A 27,435-nucleotide genomic window follows, 5' to 3' on the forward strand; every position below is an offset into this window, starting at 1 on the left:
ACGAGTAGAACTGCTAACAATTCCTTATAAGAACTTATATATATTAGAAGATATAAGAGTGATTGTAACTTACAAGGAGATATCAGCAAACGTCTCTGGGATAAACCAGCGGCTATCTCCTTCATGCTCACAAGATTGCAGCCTTAATAACATAGCCTTATTCCAAGAAAGACCAAATGTAATGAGAAATATATTTAGTGAGAAATTTGGTCACTCACCAATTCATCTCTACAACAACAACAGACCACTTTTCAAAAAATGTAATTGGCAGAATTTCTAACTTTGAACAAAAATAGTAAGAGGATATCAAGTATGCAATCAAGGCAGAACAAAGCTGTATATTGTGGGCTTTTTAATGACATACGCCCAATTCTGCTTCCGGTAATGTATATGGTTTTCAATGTTACAGGTATGGAGTTTAAACCTGCTGCAGTCGTACCTCCAACAGACTTGAATTTCACTCGCTACACATCAAAAGTGTCAGCTATTGTTGACATAAGCCACGATTAAAATCAATACAACAAATAGATGAGACAAAATTAAATTCGGCCTCAATTTCTCCTCCATATGATGACAAAGACGGGAAAAAAAAGCCATTCAATTAATCAAGTCCATAAGGTACTTTCAAGCATTCTCTACATGTGTCTGTCCTTTAATCAGTTCTCTGACAAAAACAGCATCTCTGATGCACAAAGGTTACACTGAATCAATAAGATCTTGGTAAGTCCATGTTTTATTTTCTCTAACTTCAGGTTCAAGAGAGGAGTACACTGCTTCAAAGTTCCTGAGGAAATCTCCCTTCCCAAATGTAGTTATAACAAGAGAATCTGTGTTCATTTCAACTGCTTTGTAAAGAAACCCATGCTTCCTCCATATATCTAAAGTTGCAGACCCATCATAGCCAATTTTGGTTGCATCAAACAGTATTCCAACTGTGATAATATCAGGATCCACACCACGGGTCAGTGATCGGGAGAACAATATTCTAAGGCGAGTGAAATCTTTCATCTTCAAATAAGCTAGCATTATTATGTTTACCACAGTTGCATTCCATGGGACACCTTTGTCTTCCATTTCTAGTACGATGGAATCCATACCTCTTCGACTCAAAAGAGCAGCATGAGATAGGAGATGCAAACACCAAATGAGATCAGTCTGACCATATTTTGGAGAAAGATCAATTCCCAAGTTTTCTAGACTGGAAAACTTATAGTTCTCAATATAAACTTCTGCGACTTTCCTGATCAAATCATCCTTTAAAATTGCTCTTGAGTTCAGAGCTCTCCTATAAAACACTTCCATCTTCTCCAAGATCCCAAATTTTGCATAAACTTCCAGCATTGCAATTAAAGTAGGAGCCTGCAAATCCATTCTTTTCGAAACCATGGATTGATATACTCTTTCCATCCTATTCAGTAACCCTCCACGTGCAAACTCTCGAATAAGTAAATTATAGGTAATGTGGTCCGGCGAACAGCCATTTAATCTCATCTTCTTCAGGCACATACCCATCTCATCATACATTTTATATTTCCCATAAGCTTCAATTAGCCCATCATAAGTATCAGCATCTGGTGCCAGGTTCATTTCTTTCATCTCGTTAATTAAGAGCATGGCATCATCAAATTTTCCATTTCTTGAAAGACCATGAACAATCGAATTGTATATTTCTACAGACATCCCAAGATCATGACTCTTCATATCCTGAAAGCACACTACTGCCTCTTCAATCAGGTCCTCCTCAACTAGCAATCCTATCATCTTGCAGTAGTTGATTTCATCAATTCGTGATTTCTCAATGTTCCTCCATACATCAAACAACTGATAAAAGATTCCAGCATCACAATTCCAATCAGAAACATAGTAAAGTAACCAAAACCCAATTTGTATGTTGGTCTATTTGGATGCTAAGGATACAAAAGCAAAGAAAAACATAAAAACCAAACCAGACATCCTATGTTTCCTACATGCCCATGAACAGAACTAAAACAGATAATAATTCAAACTTATTGTTGCAAAGATAAAAGTAAATATGCAAAACAGTAAATTCAAGAATGAACAGAAACTGACCTGCAAGATTTCCATGGGCCTGGAATCATGTATGAGGAATCTGATGACAGCCCAGAAGTGGTCTGTGGTCCAATCTCCATCATCTCTAAGCAGCTGCAAAGGGCAACAGTCATTCTCCTTCTCCATGAGAGTCTCCAGCAAGGCTCTGAGCTTGTTGTTATCATGGTGGGTGGTGTGTTTTGTGGGAGAAGTAGCCTTGTGTGGTGGTAGTGGTGGTGTAGGTGAGAAGTAGTGGTGGGCATGGCAAAGGAAAAGAGTAGTGGTTTTGGTGGAGGGTTTTGGGGTTTGGGTTTTGGGGAAGAGGAAGAGGGTGTTGTTGTGTTTGAAGCTCCATTGGTTTGAAGATATGTTGCAATTGCTATGCTGCAACTTCACAACAGTCTCCATAGTGCCGCCTGGAAATGTTGAGTTATTCTGAACCCTACAACACGAAACAACCCACAAGAAGAGAAATAACGCACCTCAGCGTAAATTTCGAAATTTCACTTTTTATTTCACCTCATTTCTTATATTTTTTAACCTCAATTCTTATTTCACCGTGGTTAAACTAGCCTCGGTGTTTTCTGTTTCTGATAACGCCACCTAAATTATATACCGGGTATATATAATAATGTTTTACCAAGCAAATACAAAGAAACACCAAAATAAAGAAACTAGAGTACTGTAATGTCTTGCTGAAGTAAAAAGGATAAGGAGGGAGGCGGGAGCTGGAACCAATCCAAGGCACACTCCTTCCCGAGAGCTAAACGAGCAACCGTATCAGCTACGCGATTTAGCCTCTTTGCTAGTCCAACACACCAGCTATACGAAGGTAGATCAACTGTTGTAGCTCTAATATAATCAAGAATGGGTAGCACAACTCAATCTGCAGATAAAGTGGAGTCATTCAGCAGCCGAACAAGTTAGGAAGAGTCTGATTCAAAGATAAAACGTTGCTTCCATATATGCCAAAGAAGAAAAGAAAAGTGAGTGAAGAAAGATTGACATTGAGATTTTGGAGTAGAAACAGGGAGATGCAAATGCATAAACCAATAACTTAAAGAGAAGACATGAAACAAAGGAGGATGATAATGGAGCTGAAGCAAAGACTAAGCCCTCTGAGACCAAGGACACTGAAATAGAGCATGCTCTATAGTTTCAGAACTAAAATGACAGAATGGACAAATGGGAGTACGAACCAGATGTCGACGGAAAAAATTAGCACGAGTGGCCACACAATTAGACATAGCCCGCCATAAGAAATTTTTAACCTTAGGCAAGGTATGAAGATGCCAAAGTATTGGCGTAGGAGTGATCAACTGAGAAGATGGAGCAGAAGAAGAAGTTGAAGGCATGGGCACATGAACTAGAGTAGAGGAATGAGCAACATGATAACCATTACGAACTATGTAACAACCAGATTTTTCCAACGGCCAAATCAGCTTATTATCAGTGGATTCCCAAAGCAAAGGAGTAGCTTGAATAGCTCACTTTTCCTCAGGAGATATACTAGCAGAAATAGAATCAAGTTGCCTAGTTTTGGACTGCCAATCAATGAGAGAATTAACCATAAGTGAAGACTCGACAAGAGACAAAGAGTGTAGGCACATATCAGGAAGATATGTTAGAGTTCCAAACAGGCACATTATTCCCACTACCAATTTGCAATGCTAAAGATTTGGACAATACCTCCCTACCAAACAAAATGCTTGACCATAACCAAGAAGGAGATGAGCCTTTTCGAGCTGTCCAAAAATCATCCTGAGGGAAATATCTAGCTATAAGAAGCCTAGCCCAGAGCGCAGAAGGATTAGAGAGCAAACGCCACCCTTGTTTAGCTAACAAAGCTTGGTTAAATTCCAAAATATCCCTAAAACCCATGCCTCCATGAGATTTAGGAAGTCCAAGAGAGGACCAACTCATCCAATGCATACCAGAGACACCTCTGTTACCCAACCAGAATTTAGCCAAAATAAAATTAATATGAGTACACAGGCACTACGGGAACTTGAAGCATATCATAGGATAAGCAGGCATAACTAAAGCAACTGACTTGATTAGGACCTCTTTGCCTGGTTGAGTTAAAAAAACCAGAATTCCAACCATGAAGCTTCCTAATTACGGATTCTTTAACATATGACAAGGCTGTAGTTTTAGATCGACCCCAAACCGAAGGAATGCCAAGGTAGCGTCCCGGATTGGAAGTAGTAGCAATACCAAATAATCCTGAAATTTAGGATTGCATAATAGCTGTCACACCCCGGGACCATTTCCGAGACCGGAATGCAACAGTATTCGCCGTAGCCCCGAATTAATAAGCAACCAACACGTCAAATACGACGTGTCGACTACCTATCAATCGAAACTACAAAGCTATGAATAGAAAAAAATAAACCGACAACACGGTATGAGGAGCAAACGAAATATAAACGCAAATAAACAAACGCGGAAGGTAGCAATGTAAGACTCAAACGTCAAACAAAGAACATGTCTAAACCTCAATAGCCAACTCGGTCCAACAAGAATGTAAATGACCAGGTCGGAAGACGAGGAATACCAGAGTACGCCAATTGCGTCAACTGGATCCAACTCGGAGATCGGAGAGCTGGACATTGTGAAGTAAGATCCTTGGGACTGGACAGCAACCAACGAGCCTCGACGCTATCAAACTACTAGCCTCCAGACCAACGCCAATAGATACCTTCGGGTGAACTATGCGTCTAGTACTACCCATTCACGAGTCACGGTACCGAAAATCAGGACAACAGTACCATTTACGATAAAGTATACGGTGCCGGATATCAGGACAACGTAATCACTGTTAATACAGTATGGTGTCGGACATCAGGACAACGGGATCACCAATACTAAATAAGACACAGTGACGGATATCAGGATGATGAAATCACCGATAATACAGTATGGTGCCGGACATCAGGACAACGGGATCACCAATACTAAATGAGACACGGTGTCAAATATTAGGACGACAGAGTCACCGATAATATAGTATGGTGTCGGGCATCAAGACAACGGAATCACCAATACTAAATAAGACGCGGTGTCAGATATCAAGATGACGGAATCACCGATAAATGAAAAGATTGAATTTATTCTTTTGTCATTTAAATCTCTCACGATTAAGAGTTTCTCGATTTCCGATTCAGGTGGAAATCGAGTTTGACGTTTAACCGAAAAGCTAAAAGTACGTTTTAACAGAAAATACAAAAATCCCTTAATCCGATTTTAAATTGAAAATCTTAAAGTAAAAAAAAGTTGAAATGGGAAAGTAAATTAATTATTGTTTTTTAAGTAAAATAATAACCTTTCAACTTATTTACTGTTAGGGGTAAGACTGTAATTATTGAAAGTCAACAGGGGCATTTAGGTAATTTCATGTAGGTAGTAAAATAGAAAAGGTAACTCGGTAACAATAAAAACCAGGGTTTTTAACCCTTGCATCACCAATCACGATTTCGGCCAAAACCTCAACTCCAATCAACCCAAAATTAACAGGCAATTATACCAAATGAATCGAAACGACGTTACGAACACAACACCAAAATCAAAGGGATCGGAATTTGATTGATACCTCAACGAATTACCGGAAGACATCCCCTCGGCTTTGACGCTGTTGTGCCTTTGTCCGAGTTGCTGCGGCGGCGTCGCCGTTGACTCCGAGATGCATCTGCTGCCTCTGCAAGCTTCTCTAACCACCCAAGACTTCGAACTCATCGCCGTAATCGAAGGGTGAGGCCGCCGGATGTCTTAGACGCACTGGCGATATGAAAAAAAAGAAAAAGTTAAATCTTTGAACACCAATCTCATTTCAAACCACCAAATCGACTAAGAAAGCTCCACGACGTCGCCGGAGCTAGGGGTAATCGACGGCGGTTGTCACGGCACCAAGATTCAGATTCGCTGGAACGAGGTGGCATGCGAGTGCCGCTGATACCGTTGGAGAGAGGAGGAAGAGAGGATCGTGGTGGTGGTGGTCTCGAGGGAAGACATCGCAAGATGGCGGCGCTAGGCGGCGGTGAAGCCGCGCCGTGGTGCCTCTGTTTTGAAACAGAGGTGAGAGAGAGAGAGAGAGAGAGAGATATATATATATATATATATATATATATATGCGATGAGGGAGAGGGAGAGGGAAAATGGAGAGGGGAGTGGTGGTGTGTGTGAGAGTGTATGGGTAGTTAGATATTTATAGGTCGATCTGACGGTCCATATCACTTCGCTCAAATGGACGGTCAAGATTTAAAATCAGAAAATATGAATTTTTTGAAAATACGTTTTAAAACCGTTAACTTTGTAAATGCGTAGAAAATTAACTGAGTGTCAGAAAACTATTCCACAAATACTTCCGCACTCATAGCAACATGTGGTTTAATACAAAAATATTAACCTTAATATTCGACATCCCAGATAAATGTCGATTGGTGTGTTCCACGTATCAGAAAATGAAAAAAAAAATTAGGGGCTCACAATAGCCACAGTATTGGGGCTGAAGAACAGAGTAAACTTGGAATAATTAATCAATTTCCTTGAAGCGGAACTATATTGTGGGAGAAGATAACGCAGCTGTGAAGCATTATGCCAATCTGCATGAAGGAAGAACAAAGAATCATTTGCAAAGACAATGTGACTAATCATTGGAGCAGTTGGAGTGATCTGGACATGAGATAACCAACGAGTCGCACAAGCTTTACGAACTAGAGTGCTAAGAACAACACTAACAAAGAAGAAGAGATAAGGTGATAAGGGATGAGGGATCCTTGTCTGAGACCTCTCGTTAGAGCGAAGAAAGCAGAGGGTTTTCCATTAACAAGAACTGAGAGAGTAACTGAACGAACACAATTCATGATCAACATAGTCCAGTGATGATGAAAACCCAAACGGAGAAGCACTGCTTGAAGAAAATCCCAATCAACTATATCATAAGCCTTGGAAATATCAAGGGAGTAATAGTAGTCTAAATTGATTATATATAGAACAAATCAAGTGTAAGATATTCGTCAAATCAATATAACCTTTCACTTGGCATCAGAGCCAATTTCTGGGTTTGTGTTCTTTACCTCCGGCAATGGTCTTGGAGAAGCTTCTGTTTTGGACCCGGGTAAGCTCGCTGAGCCAGTTCTTGTTCTTCCACGGGTCCCCAGCCTTCCTCCATCCTCGTCGGCCTCGCATCCCCGTCAGAATCATCCGACGACGTTGGCGATCCACGACGCGTCCAACAAGAGTGGTCCTCATGTCCTCCTCGCCACTCTCCGCCGCTTCGTCCTCGCCGTTTCCTCGACCAAGCCATCACTGGCGCTGCATCGAGCTCTCCACCGTGCTGCGTCGACCTCTCCACCGCGCCGCATCGAGCTCCCCTAAAACAATGTTCTAAAAATCCCCGCCTAGGACCGCCTAGGCGGTGCCTAGGCGCCCGGAGACCCTTGGCCGCCTCGATTTTAGGCCGATTAATCCCCAATTAATCCGATTAATCCCCGATTAATCCTCTGGGCGCTGGTTTTTAGCTGTCCGCCCGATTAACGCCTAGCGTTTTTTAGAACCTTGCCTAAAACTCAGTGATTTTTCGACCCTAAAATACCACCCGGATTACTTTTAACCCGACCCGTCCCGAAACCGATTCGACCCGGCCTGGCCCAGTAAGATTCAACCCAACCCAGACAGATTCAACCCGGATCTGACTTGGCCCAACCAGATCTGACCAGGCCCGACCAGATCCAACCCGATCCGGCCCAGATTCGACCCGCCCCGGCCCAAATTTGATAGTCTTGGTTGTCAGTGCAGGTTCACCGACAGTGCACGTGCACCTAAGGCAGGTTCATATCAGTTTTTTGGTGTTTCTGCTGTATAAATCCTGATTTTGTAATTTGCTTTGCAATGTTTTTTTGAGACGAATTTGAGAGTTCTCAAACCAATGATGTTCCGAAATTTGAAGTATCTGTCAAGAGTTCTGACAGTTGTTCCTTTGGAGGAACCAAACTCAATGGGACCAATTTCCGTAAATGGAAGAGAATTATGGCAGCTCATCTTCGAGGAATGCACAAGATGGGGCATGTAACCAGAGTAACTAAGGCTCCTAGTGCAGATGATATTGTTGCACGACGATGATGGTCTTGTAATATCAATCTTGTGGAAAGCTATGAATGAAGAGATAGTTGATCTGGTGGAGGCATATGACATTGCGCAGGCAATATGGAGGACACTGGAAAGCTTATATACTAATGACTCTGATTTCATATAGGTTTATGAGTTAATGTGCACAGCTTTGGCGATACAATAGGATGGGCAACCAGTGGCGCAATATTTCACCAAACTAAAGAATATTTGGGCTGAGATTGATGTCAAACGTCCTTGCATGATCAAGAATCAAGATGATACTGTCTGGTACCAACAAGAAAAGGAGCTTGAGCGCGTTCACCATTTCCTAAAAGGTCTTGATGCAAAGCATAACAATGCGAAAGGGAAATTGCTCAGAAAGACCGAACCCCCTAGCCTGATTACAACTTTTACATATATCTGAAAGGATGAGTCTCAACAGGAGAGTCTTCATCAGACACAAGTTGAAGCTTCCAGTCTTACTGTTCGTGCTAGATCTCCAGCACCACCCTTCAGCAGGCAACTTCAGCTCCACTTCATCGGCAAGGACCACAACCTGGCTTCAGGAATCAGCCCCGCCCTCCTTGCTCTTATTGTCATGATACTAACCATGCTCGTACAACCTACTGGAAGCTGTATCCACATCTTAGGCCTAAGAGGCCTAATTATCGACCCAGGGCGAAAGCAGCTATTCAATTCGTCCAGGAACCCGATATCTATGGTGTGGTTGGACATGATCATCATACTGCAAGAAGCGCAATACCTACCGCATCCATAGCTGGTCGTGGTAAAATTAGTATGGCTTTAAATATTTCTAAACTTGTTGGTTTTGATACATAGATTATTGATTCTGGCGCATCTGATCATATGAATTATGAAAAATCTTACTTTACCGTCTTGTCTCCTCCACCCGTACCTTATGTTACTAATGCTAATGGTGAGGCATTCCCCGTATTAGGAAAATGGTCAGTTCGTATTACTCTCACAATAGAGCTGCACAATGTGCTATATGTACCTGTTTTATCTCATCATTTGATATATGTTCCTCAATTGAACACTGATGCTAAGTGTTATGTGACATTTTTTCCTATGTATGTAATATTTCAAGATCTTCTCACCGGGGAGTTAATTGGTTGGGGGTATTTGAGGGGCAGGTTGTTTCATCTGGATCAGACATATGCGGGGAGAAACTAGGGGCACAGTCTCGGACTGCTTTACTCTCCACTTCTGACAAGCTAAGTGAAGTTTGGTTATGGCATCGTCGCTTAGTGCATCCATCCTTTAGTGTTATGAAACAATATATGCCTACTTTGTTTATTCGTGTGGATGAGTCATCTTTACGTTGTGAGACATGTATTTTGGGTAAAAGTCATCGCTCTATTTATTCCCTTCGTACTTCTAATAAACGTATTCTTCTTTTTGAATTAATTCATTCTGATGTTTGGGGACCCTCTAAAGAGTCTACTGTACCCGGCATGCGGTATTATATGTCATTTATTGATGATTGCACCTGTCTTTCATGGATTGTTCTCCTCAAAACTAAAGTTGACGTATTTCCGGCTTTTCAAGCATTCTACACCATTGTTCAAACACAATATAATGCCACAATTAGAGTTCTCCGTTATGATAATGGGGGGGAATATGTGAATCATGTCTTTCAGAAGTTCTTTAACACGCACGGAATTGTTCATCAAACAACGTGTCCTTACACACCTGAGCAGAATAGAGTTCCTGAAAGGAAAAATCGTCATTTACTTGATATGGCTCGGTGTATTCTTTTTAGTGCCCATATGCCTAAGTACCTTTGGGATGATGCTGTCATAATTTCCGCCCACCTCATTAATCGTTTTCCCTCTTGTGTCCTTCAGGGAAATGTTTCATATGAGGTGCTTGCATCTCATGTCTCATTACCCTCTTTTCATAATCTTCATGCCCGTGTTTTCAGTTGTGTTGCTTTTGTCCATCTTTCAAAACATCAGCGGTCTAAATTGGATGCCCAGGCAGTTAAATGTGTGTTTTTTGGGTATGGAGGACATCAAAAAGGGTACCGGTGCTATCATCCACCTACCAAGAAGTACTATGTCACTATGGATGTTACTTTCTTTGAGGACATGAGCTAGTTTTCCTCTTTTGATACTGCTCTTCACGGGGAGAATTCATATTTTGAAGAGTTGTACCATGGAGAGGGGGAGACAAGTAAGCCAATAGATATGATGGCCGGTTCCATTGAGATTACCAATGTGTCAGCTACACAGGCACCACCGGATGATTCTGGTGGTATAGTCACTCCAAAGATTCAGGTACCAGAAGATGACAATACAACTGCCCCTCATGTCTCCCGTACTACTGTTTCTACGTCTGACCAATGCTCTCCTGGTACGGAAGATCACTCGTCTGAGGTTAGTCATCCTATTGGGGGTAATACTAGTACGGCTAATAGTAGACAATATGTCTTGCCAAATAGGTCTACTCGAGGTCAGCCAACAAAAAAGTATGAACCCACCCTTCAGGCTAAAACTAAGTATCATGTGGCAAATTTTATGTCTACCAAAAGGTTGTCTAAGTCATATAAATCATTTGTGAATCAAATATCTACTGTATCAGTACCTAACAAAGTGCAGGATGCATTGGGAGATCCAAAATGGAGGAAAGCAATAGAGGAAGAGATGGAAGCGTTACAAAAGAACAATACTTGGGAGCTTGTATCTCCACCACATGGCAAGAAGACTGTGGGATGTCGTTGGGTGTTTACAGTGAAGCATAATCCATATGGGTCAGTGAGCCGGTATAAAGCACGTCTAGTAGAAAAATGGTTCACCCAGACATATGGCATAGACTATGATGAGACATTTGCACATGTTGCAAAGATAAACACTATTAGGGTATTGCTCTCTTTTGCTGCTAGCTTAAACTGGCCACTTAGACAGTTTGATGTTAAGAATGCATTCCTTCATGGAGAACTTACAGATGAAGTGTACATGGATCTTCCGCATGGATATGTGGCCGCTTCTCCAAGTAACTTTGTATGCAGATTGAGAAAGTCTTTGTATGGTCTTAAGCAATCACCTCGTGCTTGGTTTGGAAGATATTCACAATTCATGAGGAAAATTGGCTATAGACAGAGTAATTCAGACCACACATTATTTCTCAAACATCAACAAAGGAATGTAACAACCCTAATTATATATGTTGATGATATGGTAGTTACTGGAAATGATATTATTGAGGTGGATAGATTACAGAAACAGCTAGCCACAGAGTTTGAGATGAAGGACCTAGGTACACTCAAGTACTTCAGGTAGCCCGAGGAAGTGATGGTATTTATCTGTGTCAGAGGAAATACATCCTTGATCTACTAACAGAGACAGGTATGTTGGATTGCACTTCTGTTGATACTCCTATTGAGCAGAACCATCGGTTAGCAGAGTATCCAGATCAAGTGCATGCTGACAAACCTCGTTATCAAAGGCTAGTTGGACGCCTGATTTATTTATCACATACCAGATCAGATGTTGCGTATGCAGTAAGCGTAGTGAGTCAGTTCATGCATAATCCCAGTGTGGACCGCATGGATGCTGTTATAAAGATTTTGAGGTACATGAAGTCAGCTCCAGGGAGAGGAATAATGTTCTCTAATCACAATAATATCTTTGCGGTTTGTGGCTTCACAGATGCAGACTGGACTGTAAATATTACAGATCGGAGATCCACATTAGGGTACTTCACCTTTGTTTGGGGTAATCTTGTTACATGGAAGAATAAGAAAGAAAAAGTGGTAGCTCGATCTAGTGTTGTGGCAGAATACAGAGGCATGGCTCAGGGAGTGTGTGAATTGTTATGGCTTAGAAATTTGCTACAAGATTTGGGCATTAAGTCTGAGTGTGTTATGCAGTTGTACTGTGACAACAAGGCGGCTATTGATATCTCACATAATCTTGTGCAACATGATCGTACAAAACATTTGGAGGTTGATCGTCACTTTATAAAAGAGAAACTAGATGCGGCGATCATCAGTTTTCATTTTGGTCCTACAGAAGAACAACTTGCCGATATGCTCACAAAAATAGTGTCTAAGAAGGCTTTTTATGACTCACTTAGTAAGTTTGACATGATTGATGTGCATGCGCCAACTTGAGAGTGTGTGTTAGCGTGATTTAAGGAAGAAATCATGGGCGTAATTTCCTCCGTGATTTGTAGGCGTAATAGTAGTCTAAATTGATTATATATAGAACAAATCAATTGTAAGATATTCATCAAATCAATATAACCTTTCACTGTTTGAGACCAAACGCTCCTTGTCCTATACTCTGAAGAAGTTTCAGATGATGGAATACTTCATGTGCAATCACTATATTATTTGTATTTGTCTACCCATGACAAAGGCAGTTTGATTCTCCGATATGTGTTCAGGCATAAACGGGGCCGCAAACGATTCGCCAAAATCTTAGACAAAATCTTATAAGAAAAGTTGCATAAGCTGATAGGTCTGAACTGAGACTCTGGATGCTGAACTTTGGGAAGTAAAACAATATATGTTTGATTAAGTTCAGACAGTAGAGTACCCGAGTTAAAAAACAAGGCACTTGCTTGAAAGATGACATCTTTCACAATGTCCCAATAAGTTTGGAAGACAACCCTGGAAAACCATCTGGCCCAAGTGCCTTCGAAGCACCTAAACTGAAAATTGCTGCTTTAACCTCATCAATTGAGACCGGAGACAACAAAGATGCATTCATTACCGGTGTAATTATAGGTTCAATCAAAGACAAGATATCATGAAGGTCAGAAAAACCTGGAGTATGCTTGAGACGTTGAAAAAAACATTGAAAAGCAGAAGCAATGGCCATGTCCAAATCTAACCAAGACCCATCAACATGACAAATTGAGAAAACTTAAGTTGATCAGTCCAGAAAGAGATAACATTTTCCTTCTGGTGAGTCTCTATTAGGAAAATGATCTCTGGATCGTACTTTCGTCGGAGATGACGAAGAGCTTTAGCTGTCAAGGATGAGCCAAGTCCTTCACAGTTCCATGCCACTACCCTCATTTTCCGCCCGTAGCTGCAGCAGGCCAGCTACCTATGCCTCGGGTATCACTCACAGAAGCAGCAGAAGTAGTAGTATCAAGTGCAGCAAGACCAACACCCATAGATCTCACTCGCTCCAAACCAAAACACATAGAACCCAACCAACTCACAATAGAAACTTTCCTATGAACCTTCGAAATCCAAGTTCATTGGATTCATTATTGGGAATGTGTTATTGACATCTCATTGTTCGTAGCATAATATAATTTCTAATGTTATGTGTGATATTTCCAATTCATTGATTGATTATGCTCAATCCCAAATCGATGATTATGCAAATTATGCTCGACCACATTGAGCCCCTCTTCTCTAGAGGTGTAAATGAGCCGAGCTGAGCTGAGCTGAGCCAAACCGAATATTAGATTGTTCATGTTTAGGTCGTTTTCATTCAATCAAGCTCAAATTGAGCTGAAATTTGTTTTTTGTCCTTCATGTTCAAGCTCAACTCGGCTTGAAAAAGCTCAAGTTTGGTTCGGATCAGCTCATTTTATTAGACGAGCTCGAACTCGAATTGAGCCGGCTTAAATTATATAAAATTAAAATTTTAAAACTAAGAAATTAAAAGGAAAATTCATCATCTGATGTCATAGTAACACACAAAATCTCTTTTATTTGTAATAAACTAAAAATAACAAATCAAACTCGTTATTGAACTTAAGTTAAAGACTAATTATTCTAGAAAGAAGTCTTTTAGCTCTTTTGAATTAATATTATATTTTTAATATTATTTCTCATATAAAAGTTATAATTTATATATACTATAAAATTTAATAAGTTAAACTTAATAAATAAACGAGCCGAGCTTTTAACAAGTCTGAGCTACATCGTGAGCTAAACAAGCCGAATACTTTTTTAAGCTCGGCTCATTTTTATGGTCGGGCTTAATATTGAGTTCAAACTCGGCTCATTTAATTTTGCGAACTCGAGCCAAACACGAGCGACTCGAGCCTACTTACAGCTAGGGGTGTAAATTAGCCGAGCTGAGCCAAATACTAGGTTGTTCATGTTTGACTCGTTTTCATTCGATCGAGTTTGAGCCGGGCCAAATTTTAATTTTTATACTTCATGTTCAAACTTGGCTTGGTTTGAAAAAGCTCGAGCTAGGCTCAGGCCGACTCATTTTATTAAATGAAATCGAATTCGAATCTAGCCGGCTTGAATCATACGACATTAAAATTTCAAATTTTAGAAATTAAAAAGAAATTTTGAAAATCTAATGTCATAGAATCAAACAAAAATTTTGTTTGTAATAAACTAAAAATAACAAATCAAATTTGTTATAGAACTTAAATTGTTTAATTAATTATTCTAGAAAGAAACATTTCAACTCTTTGAAATTAATATTATATTTTTAATATTATTTCTCATATAAAAAGTATACTTTATATATACTATAAAAGTTAATAAATCAAGCTTAATTAATAAACGAGCCGAGCTTTTAACAAGCTCGAACTAGCTCGCAAGCTAAACGAGCCGAATACTTGTTGTTCAAGCTCGACTCATTTTTAAAATCGAGCTAAATATTGAGCTTAAACTCGGCTCATTTAAATTTACGAACTCGAACTGAACGGGCTAAAAACGAGCCGAATACTAGTCAAACACGAGAAGCTTGAGCCTACTTGCAGCCATACTCTTCTCAATATAAAATAACAATGCAACTAGTAGAACCAAACACACTCTTTACTCTGAATTACATTTCCATCCGAGATTCATATGTGCATCCATTTACTGAACTTTCGCGTAGAATTTACAGCAAAAGCCCTTATTTATCCAACACATAACCATACCAACAAAATGAGCTAGATCGGTATAAAGTGAACACAAACCCGATTGACAATATCTGGCACAAACTTCAATCTAAGTAGTACTCTAAAGCTCTGCGTCATATTTCAGATATAATATAAACTAAGACACACCAAGGATGCTAATTTACAGAAGCGCAGCACACAAACTGTACCCAGGATCTTCCCTTGACTTTCTTCTTCCCACTCTTAGTGTCCGAAGGATACCTGGCTGGCGAGTTCCATTCTTTAGCATGCTCTTTCTTAGCAGCCTCACCAATCGGTGATTCAGGATTCAGAATCGAGTGCACCGTTGTCGTTACAGGACCACTTACCTTTGCAGCTTTATCATCTTTCTGGGGAGCAGGTGCAAGACTTTCTTCTGGATTTGGTGGCTTTCCTTTGTTTGCAGTTGAGGCCTCCCCCATAAGGTTTTTTAAAGGAGTGTGTTGCTTCCCAGTGCTCCAATTAGTCACCTTAGCTATGATCTCTTCATTCTTTTTTCTGCCCTGTGACTCATTCACTACATGAGTCATAGAAGGAAACCACCCAGTTTGCAAAGATACAGGTTTTGGCTGTTCTGGGTTCGGCACTGCAGTCAGGGTTTCAGAACCAGTAGCTTTTTTATCATCAGCACCTCGGGGTTCAACCAATGTCATGAAAGATGGTGCCTCAAACATATCAGATTTGTCCGAGTATTGACTCCCACTTTCAACATTTGACTTCTTCAAGTCAGAGTTTTCTTCTAATGAGGCTTGGGAATGCTTATTTGGCAGAACTTCAGCATCAGATTGCATGGAAAGAACTGATACATGCATCAATAACAAATAGATTGAGGTTAGACAACTGCAACACTTTGTGCCCAGGCATCAAAACAATTCTCTACATAGTAGCATTAGAAAAGGAGAGAACGGTCTAGGAAAGATAAAACAGGATTCAATAATTTTGTAAGAAATCCACCACAGTATACCTGTTACTCGAGGAAATTCAAAGTTATTCATTAGAGAGTCATTGAATGGTTTTGTCCTCTCCATTGGATATTTATTGGTTATCTAACTTGCATAAACTAACATGTTTATATAATTTCATACATATATTCTAAATTCTCTACTATGAGGGATCACATAATCAAATTAAAAGATATAAATAAAAATAATTCACTTGTTTGTATCTTCAGCATATGTGCAAGATCATTTATTGTGGTCATACTCTAGTAAACACAGCGCAATATCTTAAGTCAAATGAGAGAAAAATAGTGTGAGAAAACTCCAGTCAATCAAATATTAAAATTATATACCTGAGAAAGATCCCCAGTTGGCTTCCAGACTGTCAGTTTGGCTATTTGAGTCCATATCAATTGCAGTTGGGCTTGGCTGTTGTTTATTAAGGTTATCATCGCCTTCCTCTAACAAAGATTGAGAAGTAATCGCAGACGCAACTGCAGGTACTACTCTAGGGACACTATCTTCAGATGCAATGAAACTCTGAACAGAAGATTCGGTATCTAAAGCAGAAAAACCTGGTTCTTTATTCTCATGGTCCTCCAAATTCTTCTGGAATGATTCAGCATTTTGACCATGATCTGGCCCAGCATCAACTTCCATCTGAATCTTGTCCCTGGAAGCAATCTCACTTTCTAACACATCTTGCAGAGTATCTGATAGAATCTTTCCTGCAACTTTGCTAGAGTTCAAACTGACATCTACATCTCGGCTACTGGTTTCAACCAGCTCCAAACCATCAGTTGCATCTTCAACAACAGCTTTGGAAAGACTGACAGAAGACTCAGGGATCAATTCTGACTTCACCAGAATATTTTCTTCAAGAGAACCATCCACGCTTTCATTTCCAGAAATAACAAAATTTTCAATTTCACCATCATCGAATTTCTCGAATTTCTCAGAACCGTTGACATCAGGTAACTTTTTTTCTGGATGAACTTGAGAGTCCGCGATGACTGATTCGAAATTAGTAGTAAGGTCCCCCACAAAGGTCCCGTCTATAGATCTCTTACCAAAGTCTTCACCAGATGATGCATACTTTTCAGCTTTTTCATGATCACCATCATACCCAGTAAAATCAGACTTTCTACTCATAGCATCCACATAATCACGAGCAGCTTCACCACGTTCATGTAGACTGGTTACTGGATTAAGTTGGAGTTTGGAAAGACAACTAATAGATTCCAAATTACTTGCAGGATCTGGGGAAGATTTCTCTGTCGCTTCTTTACTCTTGTCAGCCTCCCATACATTAAAGGAATCAGCCTTATCATTGAAACCACCATCTCCAATTTTATTACAGTTTTCAATTATGCCCTTGTCATAATCACTGGCATCATCATCTATGTGTAAGTTAGCTGCAGGATAAATTTGGCTCTCATAACAATCAGCAAGTTGAACAGTAGCCACAGGATTCACAAGATTTTCTTCTGCAGGTCCCTTTTTACTGTCATCTCCAGACTCTCCACGCACATGAGTCCCATCACAGTTTCTATCTTTTTCATTATCATTTGGACCAACTGATTGGGTAGTTTGATCTATACCATCATCACTGGCAGCAAAGGTCACCTTTAAAGACTCATTGGACTTATCATTAGATTCCTCTCCTTCAGGAAAACCAACCACACTGATATTGGCATTCTGAGGCATCATAACCTCTGCAGGGGCTCCTATTGCATCTGAACTTTGGCTTTTGAACATCTTGACCTCAGACTGAAGTAAACTGGCTTCACCTTCAACAGGTACACTTTTAATCATTGGTATGCTGCTTCCGTCATTAGGTTGAAGGCTAGCTTTCAAATCATGTATATCAGAAGATACAAAAGTACCTCCACTCAGATGACTTGACAGCAAAATGCTCAAACTCTCGCTGAGAACAGGTTGTTTAACATCCTTTTCCTCGTTATCAAACCGTTCCCAAGAGTCCGAGCAGGAAACAAATCGGTCTAATTGCTTTCCTTTGGGGTTTCTGAAATCTTCAAGCATCGCTACAGGATCCTTTACCACATGTAAGTCATCAGGCACAGAAATCACATGTAAATTTGCATTCTCATCCTCCTTGCCGTAGTGACTCTCCACCACTTTACCAGAATCCATATTATCCACCTTTTCAGCAGTATCAGCAGAAGTATTCACATTTAAAGCAGATTCTACTTCAGGGGTAACATCGGTATGTGGAATATGCATACCAAAGCCATCACTATACCCCTCCTCTGATGGAACAACTTCATCAACTCGCACATATTTTGGACTCATCTCATTTGACTCTTCTAACTTAGAGCCACCCTCTAATGGTTCACCAGCAACTTTATTGGGTAAGATCATGTTCCCATAAAGATTAGTTGCTGTGATTCCACTGACTTCAGAATTCTGATCAATCGATGTTAAACAGCTCTCAGTCATGAACTCTGTGTCACCAGCCATTTGAATAGCTTCAGATGGATCTGTCACCATTTCATAATTGGTGGGGTGTAAACTGTTGCTATCACCAGGGAGCACAGATTCTTCAGTTCTACTATCTGACATCGAACTAATCTCTGAACTGATGTTCCTATCCAGATTATTTGTTGTGATTCCTGTCACTTCAGCCTCCTGATCAACAGATGTTAAGCCGCTCTCCATCATGCTGTCAGTCACATTGATCTTCTTCATTTCGTCGGATGTGTCTGTTACTGTTTCATGATTAATGGACTTTAAGTTTTCTTCTAAAAAGTAATCCCACTATGAATGAGAAAAAAGGGGCGAAATTAAGAAATGCAACAATCCATGCAGAAAGATTTATGGTCATGAAACAAGTACAGAATATTCAACATCTAAGATATGCCAACCAAGATGAATATACATATTATTTAACATACTTACGAAGCAATAACCCATCAAAACTACGAGTGTGAGCAAATAACTGAGCATCTGGGCATCTTTACATCTGATCATGTGATAGACAAACTATCCCTTTTGTAATAACGATCCTAAAGAACAAAGCATAGAGAAAGAGTACATAGAACTTCAAAAGGACTGGTAGAAGAGGTTTCAAGGTATCAATATATAGACTTTTTTTTTTTGCAGGTTTTCTGAAAGAATTGGGAACTGAATCATTCAATACTGTATACAAGTCATAATTAAACTGGAACTCTACAGGCATAAACATATATAGACAAAAAATCGATATATATTATGCTAGCTGACTTGGACTAAGCAGGAACCAGAAGGGCTTTTTCCTGTTATAATTAACCACAATTTAGTGAACTGTGTTGTGTGTGTGTGTATAATGTGTTAAATTCTTGCAAGTAAATTGGGGAGGGCTCAGCACATACCTTCCATGATTAAACTACAGACTATTCAATGTAACAAAAACTGTTAATCTGAAATTTTGAAACCAACCGGATCAACTGGATATCCTAAAAAAAGAACAGTGATATCATCTACGTAGTAATCTACAGAATCCAAATCCCACCCATCAATTTAAACCACCCTGCATTACCTTTTCAACACAATAACGTATACTATCTTCTCACACTCAATGCAATCCCATTCAAGGATAATGGTTTTAACTTTTAATGATTCTGAATGGATTCAATTTATATTCAAGTGTCCAAATCAAGAAAATACAGGGTATCAAGTAGCAACAAGCAAGTCTTTCCAATGATGAGCATATATTCTTGACAAATCAAAAACATACTGAAAGACAATCGAATTATACATCTAATATCATTTTTATCTCACTGAAAGGTTACCTGTCGTTTCGCCAATGTTGCGGAATGGAATGGCATTCAAATCCGCCTTCTCACCCCTTTTTACAATAGCTCCGGACTCTGCGGTCCTTACAGCAGATCCGCTGTCTGAAAACTCCGCAACAGCATCCAAAAACACCCCATCATCTGACTGCATCGATCCTTGCCCGATTCCGCCACTCCCCTTCTCGAAAACGCTCCTCTCCACGACTTTCGGACCTTTAAAACCACAAATTCCACCACCATAAACACATCTCTACTCAAAGATCTATCAAACTAAAAGCCGAAACACGGAAACATTCTCATGCTCCAACTTCACGTCTCTATTTCCTAACCATTTCAACAGTATATACTATACTTGCAGATTAATCTCTCAACAATGCGAAACGATAATCGAAACAGAGCAAAAAAAATCAAAACAGAGGCACAGAAGTATGGTGGGAAGAACAAAACTCACTGGGGGTTTTAGGCTCATCATCGGAGTTCTGCTCGCCGTCGGAGACACTGAGCTGTTGAGAGCCGAGGACCTTGTAACCCTCAACGCTGCCGCAAATCTTCTTATGCGCGCGGCGGTGCTTGGCGCTCGGGTGCGGATTCGGATACGGCCACCCGCATTTATGGCACACATGGACTCCGTGACCTTCTTGCCCTAACAAACAAAACCGAATTCGTTAGAAGAAAAAAACAGTGACAAATTCAGATCAAGAGAGAGAAGCCGGAACCCTAGAAAGAGAGGGATCAGGATTTAGAGGGGAGGAGGAGGCGGACCTGAGCTTTGAGCTCGGCGGAGATCCTTGTGATCCATTTTGGTGTTGGGAGCTGAGTGTGTGAACTGTGAGGGAGACTGTGAAATAGAATAATGGGTGAAGCGAGGAAGAAGCGAAATGAGGGAGATGAAAAGTCTGCGGGGGTCTTTTTCCTTTTTGGGTGTTTGTGTGGTCGTACGGAACAGTTGTGTGTATTATTATGTGAGCCAGGTGGGTTTCCTTGTGTTTAATTCTTTTTATAAGTAACTAGCTACAACGGTTAGATTAATAATTGAATCACCAGACGAAAAAGAAATATTAATTTTATGTACTTGCTCGCAATGCGGCAATACCTTAGGCTTAGAGGACAATGCACCCACCGTACTTAACTCTTTTTAAGAGCTAAAAAAAAATTATGATGGGTGTATTGTATCGTGTTGCATTGTGGATAGAGTAACCGTAATCACGGTTGTCTGATAACAGACTAATGTGAGTTGTATAATTGGTGTAGAGAAACCACAAGTTTATATATTCGACACACGTATTATATCGTTTGCACAGTTATTCACTTGAGAGTTGAGATATGGTCTTTGTTTTTTTAAATAATGAATACTTTCATTCATAAACACAAACAAAGGCTAAGGAAATACATATACATGTCACTTACTACCATTTCAGAATATACAAAGATTCATAGGCCGACATATCAAAACAATAAACACGTTGCACAATGAATGAAACCTTGAGATATGGTCATTAATTTTTTTTTATTTTTTATTTTTGAGAAAAGATGTCAACTTGATACGGTCCTTACAACAGTTCTATACTTAAAATTTCTGTACTTTGACTGGTAATACGTTGTGTGTCACCCGCCTGTGACGCAACTAGGAATACAGCCAATGGATGACTTTGACCCACAAAATGAAGGACCAGCAAACGTGTTTCCAGGAAATATGTCACTACGTGGCACTCACCTACCTTTTGTCCGAATCCAATGTCCGACGCTTCCAACAAACGACAGCGAAATCCCACTCTACAAAACGACACCAATATGAAACTATACACGGCTTGATGTCGGCGTCTTTGTATCTGTATCATGGAGATAACCCTAGGTCATTTTAACCACTCCATCTACACAAAACGACAATAAAAGGTTTACCACATTCACACCTAATCAAGATTTAAATGATGTCTACTCTAGATTTATGATGATGATAAAATTAGTAAACTCATGATATCCGAGTGAGAAGCATAATTAGTCTAATCAGTACTGTTTGCCTTCAGGTTTACGTTTGAGTTTTACACCTGGAAGTGAGGCGATCAATATTCAATAACTTCATTTGATTTATCTTTAGCTAGAAGGCACATACGTTAATCGTCGTCCTACATTCAACCTAAGTGGGCAATAAGCTACCAACGAAACTGACATGTATATAGCGTACAAATACTCATATCCTTGCCTATTGTTGACAAGACACAAAAGACTACCGGTCCTCTATAAGATATCTATAAATGCTTATAACATGTTTTGCTTAACTATGGTTATGACAAGCTTTCCTACTTGAATTTAGATAGCTATAGGTGGTAACATCAGTGCGGTAAAATGCTACGAATCTTGAATCTTCACACAGCTTGAGATCTATGCCGCTTTGTGTACTGAAGAATAGGCTCCTTCACCTGTAGAGAGAAAAAAAAACGAAGCAGCGCGAGCTTGTCACTAGGCATTGTGCAGTGAATGAAAAATCTGACAAGAAATGGAGGGGTCATATTCGTACCATGCTTGTTTTTCTGGAACGCTTGCCTTGGGTTGACATACTAGAGATCACTCTGTCCCCATCATCACAGTGCTTTGTATTGCCATTTTCCCTGGTCTGATCATTTCCTGGTGCATAGCTCTCTCTCGAAACTTCTGGCTGCACAGTTGTAGAGAAAAATTGTGTTCAACACTTCAGTTGAATGAGAAAATAAACATGAAACAAAAGGGTTAGTGGGTAGATATTTGAGTACTAGTCTTACCTGAGCCCTGCTTGTGGGAGTGTTTCCCCGCCCCTTTGTCTTTGAAGTAGTTTGCTCACTCCTATTTGGACTATATTCCTGTGAATTAGGCCTTATTCCCATGCGTGTGAGATCTGATCCGATCGAGTGGAGCACGCCACATGTGGATGTGTCTCTCTGGTTACTTCCTGTTAACAAAATCATTTTGTAGATATAAGCGCTAAACTGCTAATATAAAGTAACAACCACTAGAGGCTTAAACTCAGTTTAAACGCATCAAAAAAACTTCGGCTCTCTCACCCATTGGATGAATATCTTGATGATTTGACTTGCTTGGTGGTTCAACAATGTCAACATCCTGTCCAAGGTGAAGTTCACCATATCAGAAAGATAATAGTGTTTATGGAAAAGATCACTTGACATGTTTAACAGAATTACCATTGCATCATAATTCAATGCTTTCTGGACTTCAATGAGTTTTTTCTCGGTCACATCAGAATGGATCACACGCTTCCCTGGTTTTTAGAGTAAATTGTTTCAGCACTTGGACAAATTTGATCCAGCATAAGATGAGTAGAAAACTTTTCAACTTGAAATTGCACAAGTTACTCACCTAGCCTTCCGCTGCGTTTGGCTTCAATAAAACCTTCTCGTGCCATTCTGTCAATCATCTTGCGCACTGTGTTCTGATTTGCTTCTCTTCCAAGCTTGTTCTGAAGCTTTGGAACTGTCACATACTGCATGGGAAGAGCATGACACAGTGCCTGCAGTAGAGAACTAAACACCCTCAATGGAAATTTATAAAATGCTTGTTTGTCACACATGTAAAATGTGTATATGAGAATCAGCACAACAGAGAATCAATCTTGTACATCAGACTACATGAAATTATTAGCAGAAGGCTTAAGTCCTGGTTATAAGGCATGAGTAACAAGATCGATAACTTCACGTACAAAAATTATGACAAGGCAAGCATCACAATTACCTTCATGTACAAATGATCATTAGACTTGGGAGTTCTGTCACCGTCAAGGATTGTGTGACCATTAATTTCTTGTTTTACCACAGTGAATTCATAATCAGACTTCTGCATTGTGAGATTTACATAGGGGGAATTAGTTTTACTCCAAAAAGAGAAAATATGGACTTGAGATTGAATAAAAACAAGGGAAAACAAAAACCTTCAGCCTGTTAATAGTGTATGTGTCCCCACCAGTTTTTGCTAGAGTGCCATCCACAACAAGCTTGTCCATAATTTCTGTAATAAAGCCAAAAAGAATTGAAAAGAAAAATTAATGTTCGTAAAAATCTTTTAAAATGAGTAAATTTACAGTGCAGCAGCAGGTCTATGTTCATTCTTCAGTATACCTTCAGTAAGAACCTGCATACAAAAGTACAGATATGCAATCAATAGGTTATACATAAATAAATCATATATCATTATAAAAGAGCAGGTGAGGTTACGACATATTTCATAAGACAACTGTACCAACAATCAGTATTAGCACAGATTTCCATAAGAGAATTCAACAGTTGGAATCCTTACCACTGATATATCTGGGAAATTCGAAAGAACATCAGTAACTTTCACAGTGTCGAGATAGCAACTACTAATCCAGTCCTTGATCCGGGAGAATTGCTGTTCATCTTCCTCTGGATCCTGAGTATCATCTGTAGCAGTATAGTAAACGAACAGATCGTTATCCTACTGTAGTTATGCAGGAAAAACTCAAAGTAAGGAGATGCAATCTTTTAGGAAATAAAGCCATAAAATGTTCATTAGTTAGCTTAGAGTCTATGTAAATCAAAAGCTTTTCAATATCATTCTCATGTGCTGACTGGTCATCTATGTTATACATGGTTCATTGATTACCTTCATCAGTCATGGAATTATCATCCTGAAGGATGCCATTATTTTCCTGTGGTTGGCGCTTAGCTGTCAAGAGAACCTTATTACTTCCACCAACAACTCAGACCAAAGCTATCAAGCAAGGTGACTATAGTACGAAGGATACTATACGTAAACTACAAATCTTACCAGCAAGAGAAACTATATATCGGTCCTCTTGTGATTGGTCAACCTAGAAATTGTAACAAAACATATCATGCCTATCAGTGTTGGCATCATTAAATGAGCTAAAACCTCCAAGAAAAAGATGTGAGTTGAGTTCATAACATCGATTTTACCTCACTGTCAGATTCAGAGGAGTCACCCCTTTGCATTGAGTCAGCTCCTAAGCTCACTTCATCATCCTGAATATCATCATTTTCATCCTCACAGGGATCAAGCACGCTCTTTACCTGTACGGATACCAAGCTAACTAACTCAATCCGGCACATGAATGGTACATCCTGCTAGTTTCTGGCACTCCAAAATATTATTTTTTATTTCTGACCTTGAGAGCTAAGACAAGATGCTTGCTGTTTACATTCCCAACCTCCATTTTCAAAGGATTCTTGGTCCATAAATTTCGAGTTTCTTCTTCTGTGCAGCCTCTGAAAAATGGAGGCTCATAATCTGCTGGCTGCAAATTCAGATAAATTGTCACCTTCTGGTACACAAAACACATTAAGAATATCCTTTCAAAATAAAAAAGCACATTAAGAATACAGAATATCAACAAGGACATGAAGATGGGATATGAGAAAGACATCTACAAGGGGTATACCGTCACATCATCATAGTATAGGAGTTTCATCAGTATTGTGCGCTGAAACAGAAACAAGTCAACTAGTTTGCATCTGATATACCAATCAAACAAAGGATTCTATACAATTTGAAAGAGAGCTAGTAACATAGACAGCTGGGCAATAACTAAAACCAATTTACCTCTTCTGGCATTCTATCCAAAGTTCTCATCAGCTGAACCAGTGTGCGGACCATTTTACATGCAGAACTCCTGCCACATGAAACAGTCTCGCAAGTTCAGAAATTAGGACACAAAGAACAGGATGAGGATGAAATCTGGTTTCAGTTTAAGTGACCTCATCTGGTTGGGAGTAATTTCTGTTGTGGAGTTATACTTGAATGTCCCACCCTGTTTCTTGTTACCAGAACGACTGATATTCATGGAAACCTCCTGGCTATCAGAATTTGAATAGCTGAAAGAAACTGCAGGGCAAGAGAAAATCAATTCCATCAAACTGCCACAAAAGATTCACAATCTAAATTCAACCAGCATGGACATACAAGTAAAATAATTAAATTGTAATAATCCAGCATAAAATGTGGTCGATTATAGAAACATTGAAGACTAGTGGAAAGATATGGTGATAACATAAACGTGTAAGTGCCATCCTCAAATTTCAATTACTCAGTTGGGACAGAAAGCCTTACATGTGTATTCCTCTATCATCGGCCCTTCAACATCTTCGCACACACAGAACAAAAGCGTTTTCAGGTACTTCTTCTGCAAGGCATCATACACACCTACCAAGATATTCAACAAATCAGTACACTAATAGCCAAACAAGAAACTACAATTTCAGGAAACAAAGAAAGAAAAAAGTGAGAGAACATCAAACTGTAAGCTCATCGAAATCAGTTAAACTCTGAATTCATACCTTTCTCCATCCAATCAATTAGTCTGCGAGACTCGGCATCCATCGGCATTAGCTTTTTTATCTTCATCTCTGTTGAAAAAGCCAATACCGCAACGAAAATCACAAATCAAGTTCAACAAAGGCAAAAAATAGCAACAAAATCTAATCAACCAAACAGATCTACCTAAAGCAGGAACAGATTTATCATTGAAATACTTCTCCGGAAAGAGGCCTCTGATGTAACTGATGTTGAATATAGCGATGCGAAGCAGGTTCCTCGTCTAAGCATTCAAAGCAAAACACTATACTAATCAGACTCCAAATTCACAAAACCGTTGCCAATTTCAACATCGCAGTCATAGAAAACATAAAACCAAGCGATTAATCATGATGATCTAGGGTTAGGGTTTCTTCAACCGAAACTGAATTGAATCAGCAAATCGGTAAACTACGAACAACGAATAAGATTTCCGTGACTACAAATCTATGAGCGGGAGATCGTTATTTACCAGAAGAAGCGAGTCCTGCTCGGTAATCTCCGCCTCCTTCAGTTTTTGAGCCACAACCTGTAAAGCAAGATTATGGAGTAATTGGTGAGATTAAGATTGAAATAAGCTTAAAAAGCAGATCGACGAAGATCGGTGACGATGAAGGAAGAGAGCTCGGAGAACTTCCGAAGGCTTACCATGGCTTTCAGCTTTATCGGAGAAAAGAGAGAATCGAAGGAGAGAGAGAGAGAGAGAGAGAGAGAGAGAGAGAGAGAGAGAGAGAGAGAGCTCTGGGATAAGCGAAAGTTTGAAATGAAGTGAGAGGAAATGGGGGGTGGTGTTGGCGGGACTCCGAAATTGTAGCTGCTCTCACAAGTCAAATGCCAGCTAGGTCTTACAGTTTTAAATGAAAGATCAATTATGAAAATTGAACACATTTTGCTTTTTTGGTCTCTACATTGGTAATTAATTAAGTTTTTCGAAAAGTTGATAAAAAGTCATAATTGTTTTAGGAAAGACACTTAAGCGTGTCTTTCTCTATTCTATATAGGATAAGAAATCTAGTATTTCATGTAGTGATATATTTACTATTGCTATTAGTCTCCGTTTGTTTAATAGGAAATTCTGTTATGTAAAATGAATTCATTTCAGTTTCCATATCTAGCTATCTAGGTGTTGTTTGGTTGTAATTTGGTATTATAATTGAAATAAAAAATGAGATTTTGATACGACTCACCTCAAATATTAACCTAATATTTAGGATAAGTCGTGCGGGGACTACTGACAAAAGGCCCTATTTTAAAAAAATCGACATAGCCTCCCTTGAAATTTGTCACCCCAACCTGCAAGAAAAACTGCACTTCTAACAATATCCAACCATATTCAACTTCCACCACTTATAATTCAA

General features: G+C 39.5%; 3 protein-coding genes across 6 annotated transcripts; all 3 read right to left on the reverse strand.

Moving 5' to 3' along the window:
* Window positions 1-179: 179 nt before the first annotated feature.
* LOC126791096 (pentatricopeptide repeat-containing protein At4g14190, chloroplastic) lies at window positions 180-2,479 on the reverse strand. The gene is made up of 2 exons (XM_050517500.1): window positions 2,071-2,479; window positions 180-1,821 (listed from the first exon to the last, which is right to left on the reverse strand). The coding sequence occupies exons 1-2, from the start codon at window positions 2,455-2,457 to the stop codon at window positions 697-699; spliced, it is 1,512 nt and encodes a 503-aa protein (XP_050373457.1). The 5' UTR covers window positions 2,458-2,479; the 3' UTR covers window positions 180-696.
* A 12,423-nt stretch (window positions 2,480-14,902) lies between these two features.
* Window positions 14,903-20,705, reverse strand: LOC126790862 (uncharacterized). 2 transcript variants are annotated; one of them, XM_050517221.1, is made up of 5 exons: window positions 20,525-20,705; window positions 20,214-20,405; window positions 19,760-19,975; window positions 16,322-18,691; window positions 14,903-15,829 (listed from the first exon to the last, which is right to left on the reverse strand). In XM_050517221.1, the coding sequence occupies exons 1-5, from the start codon at window positions 20,559-20,561 to the stop codon at window positions 15,168-15,170; spliced, it is 3,477 nt and encodes a 1,158-aa protein (XP_050373178.1). In that variant the 5' UTR covers window positions 20,562-20,705; the 3' UTR covers window positions 14,903-15,167. The 2 variants fall into 2 exon arrangements, with proteins under 2 accessions (XP_050373178.1, XP_050373177.1); XM_050517220.1 differs by having other exon boundaries at window positions 16,322-18,697.
* Window positions 20,706-21,897: 1,192 nt separating this feature from the next.
* Window positions 21,898-26,815, reverse strand: LOC126790883 (meiosis-specific protein ASY1-like). 3 transcript variants are annotated; one of them, XM_050517249.1, is made up of 22 exons: window positions 26,726-26,815; window positions 26,550-26,606; window positions 26,225-26,321; window positions 26,062-26,130; window positions 25,835-25,927; window positions 25,483-25,609; window positions 25,328-25,397; window positions 25,167-25,208; window positions 24,894-25,022; window positions 24,685-24,798; window positions 24,536-24,578; window positions 24,371-24,433; window positions 24,044-24,168; window positions 23,866-23,878; window positions 23,679-23,755; window positions 23,483-23,584; window positions 23,111-23,261; window positions 22,936-23,012; window positions 22,798-22,855; window positions 22,519-22,685; window positions 22,278-22,415; window positions 21,898-22,179 (listed from the first exon to the last, which is right to left on the reverse strand). In XM_050517249.1, the coding sequence occupies exons 1-22, from the start codon at window positions 26,726-26,728 to the stop codon at window positions 22,126-22,128; spliced, it is 1,869 nt and encodes a 622-aa protein (XP_050373206.1). In that variant the 5' UTR covers window positions 26,729-26,815; the 3' UTR covers window positions 21,898-22,125. The 3 variants fall into 3 exon arrangements, with proteins under 3 accessions (XP_050373206.1, XP_050373204.1, XP_050373207.1); XM_050517247.1 differs by having other exon boundaries at window positions 24,044-24,174; XM_050517250.1 differs by lacking the exon at window positions 24,371-24,433.
* Window positions 26,816-27,435: the final 620 nt, after the last annotated feature.

The sequence above is a fragment of the Argentina anserina genome, chromosome 4 (genome assembly GCF_933775445.1).
Source record: "Argentina anserina chromosome 4, drPotAnse1.1, whole genome shotgun sequence".
NCBI classification, from domain to species: Eukaryota; Viridiplantae; Streptophyta; class Magnoliopsida; order Rosales; family Rosaceae; genus Argentina; species Argentina anserina.

Bases quoted from the DNA above. Each gene is read 5' to 3' on its own strand.
- LOC126791096 (XM_050517500.1), bottom strand. From the start codon at position 2,457: ATGGAGACTGTTGTGAAGTTGCAGCATAGCAATTGCAACATATCTTCA. The intron at 1,822-2,070 runs GTCAGTTTCTGT...ATCTTTTATCAG, and splicing joins GGCCCATGGAAATCTTGCAG to TTGTTTGATGTATGGAGGAA.
- LOC126790862 (XM_050517220.1), bottom strand. From the start codon at position 20,561: ATGGATCACAAGGATCTCCGCCGAGCTCAAAGCTCAG. The intron at 19,976-20,213 runs GTGAGTTTTGTT...GTGGTTTTAAAG, and splicing joins TGATGAGCCTAAAACCCCCA to GTCCGAAAGTCGTGGAGAGG. The intron at 15,830-16,321 runs GTATATAATTTT...TGCATGTATCAG, and splicing joins CAACTGGGGATCTTTCTCAG to TTCTTTCCATGCAATCTGAT.
- LOC126790883 (XM_050517247.1), bottom strand. The intron at 26,322-26,549 runs GTAAATAACGAT...TTGAATGCTTAG, and splicing joins AGCAGGACTCGCTTCTTCTG to ACGAGGAACCTGCTTCGCAT. The intron at 24,434-24,535 runs GTAAGATTTGTA...TTCTCTTGACAG, and splicing joins ATATATAGTTTCTCTTGCTG to CTAAGCGCCAACCACAGGAA.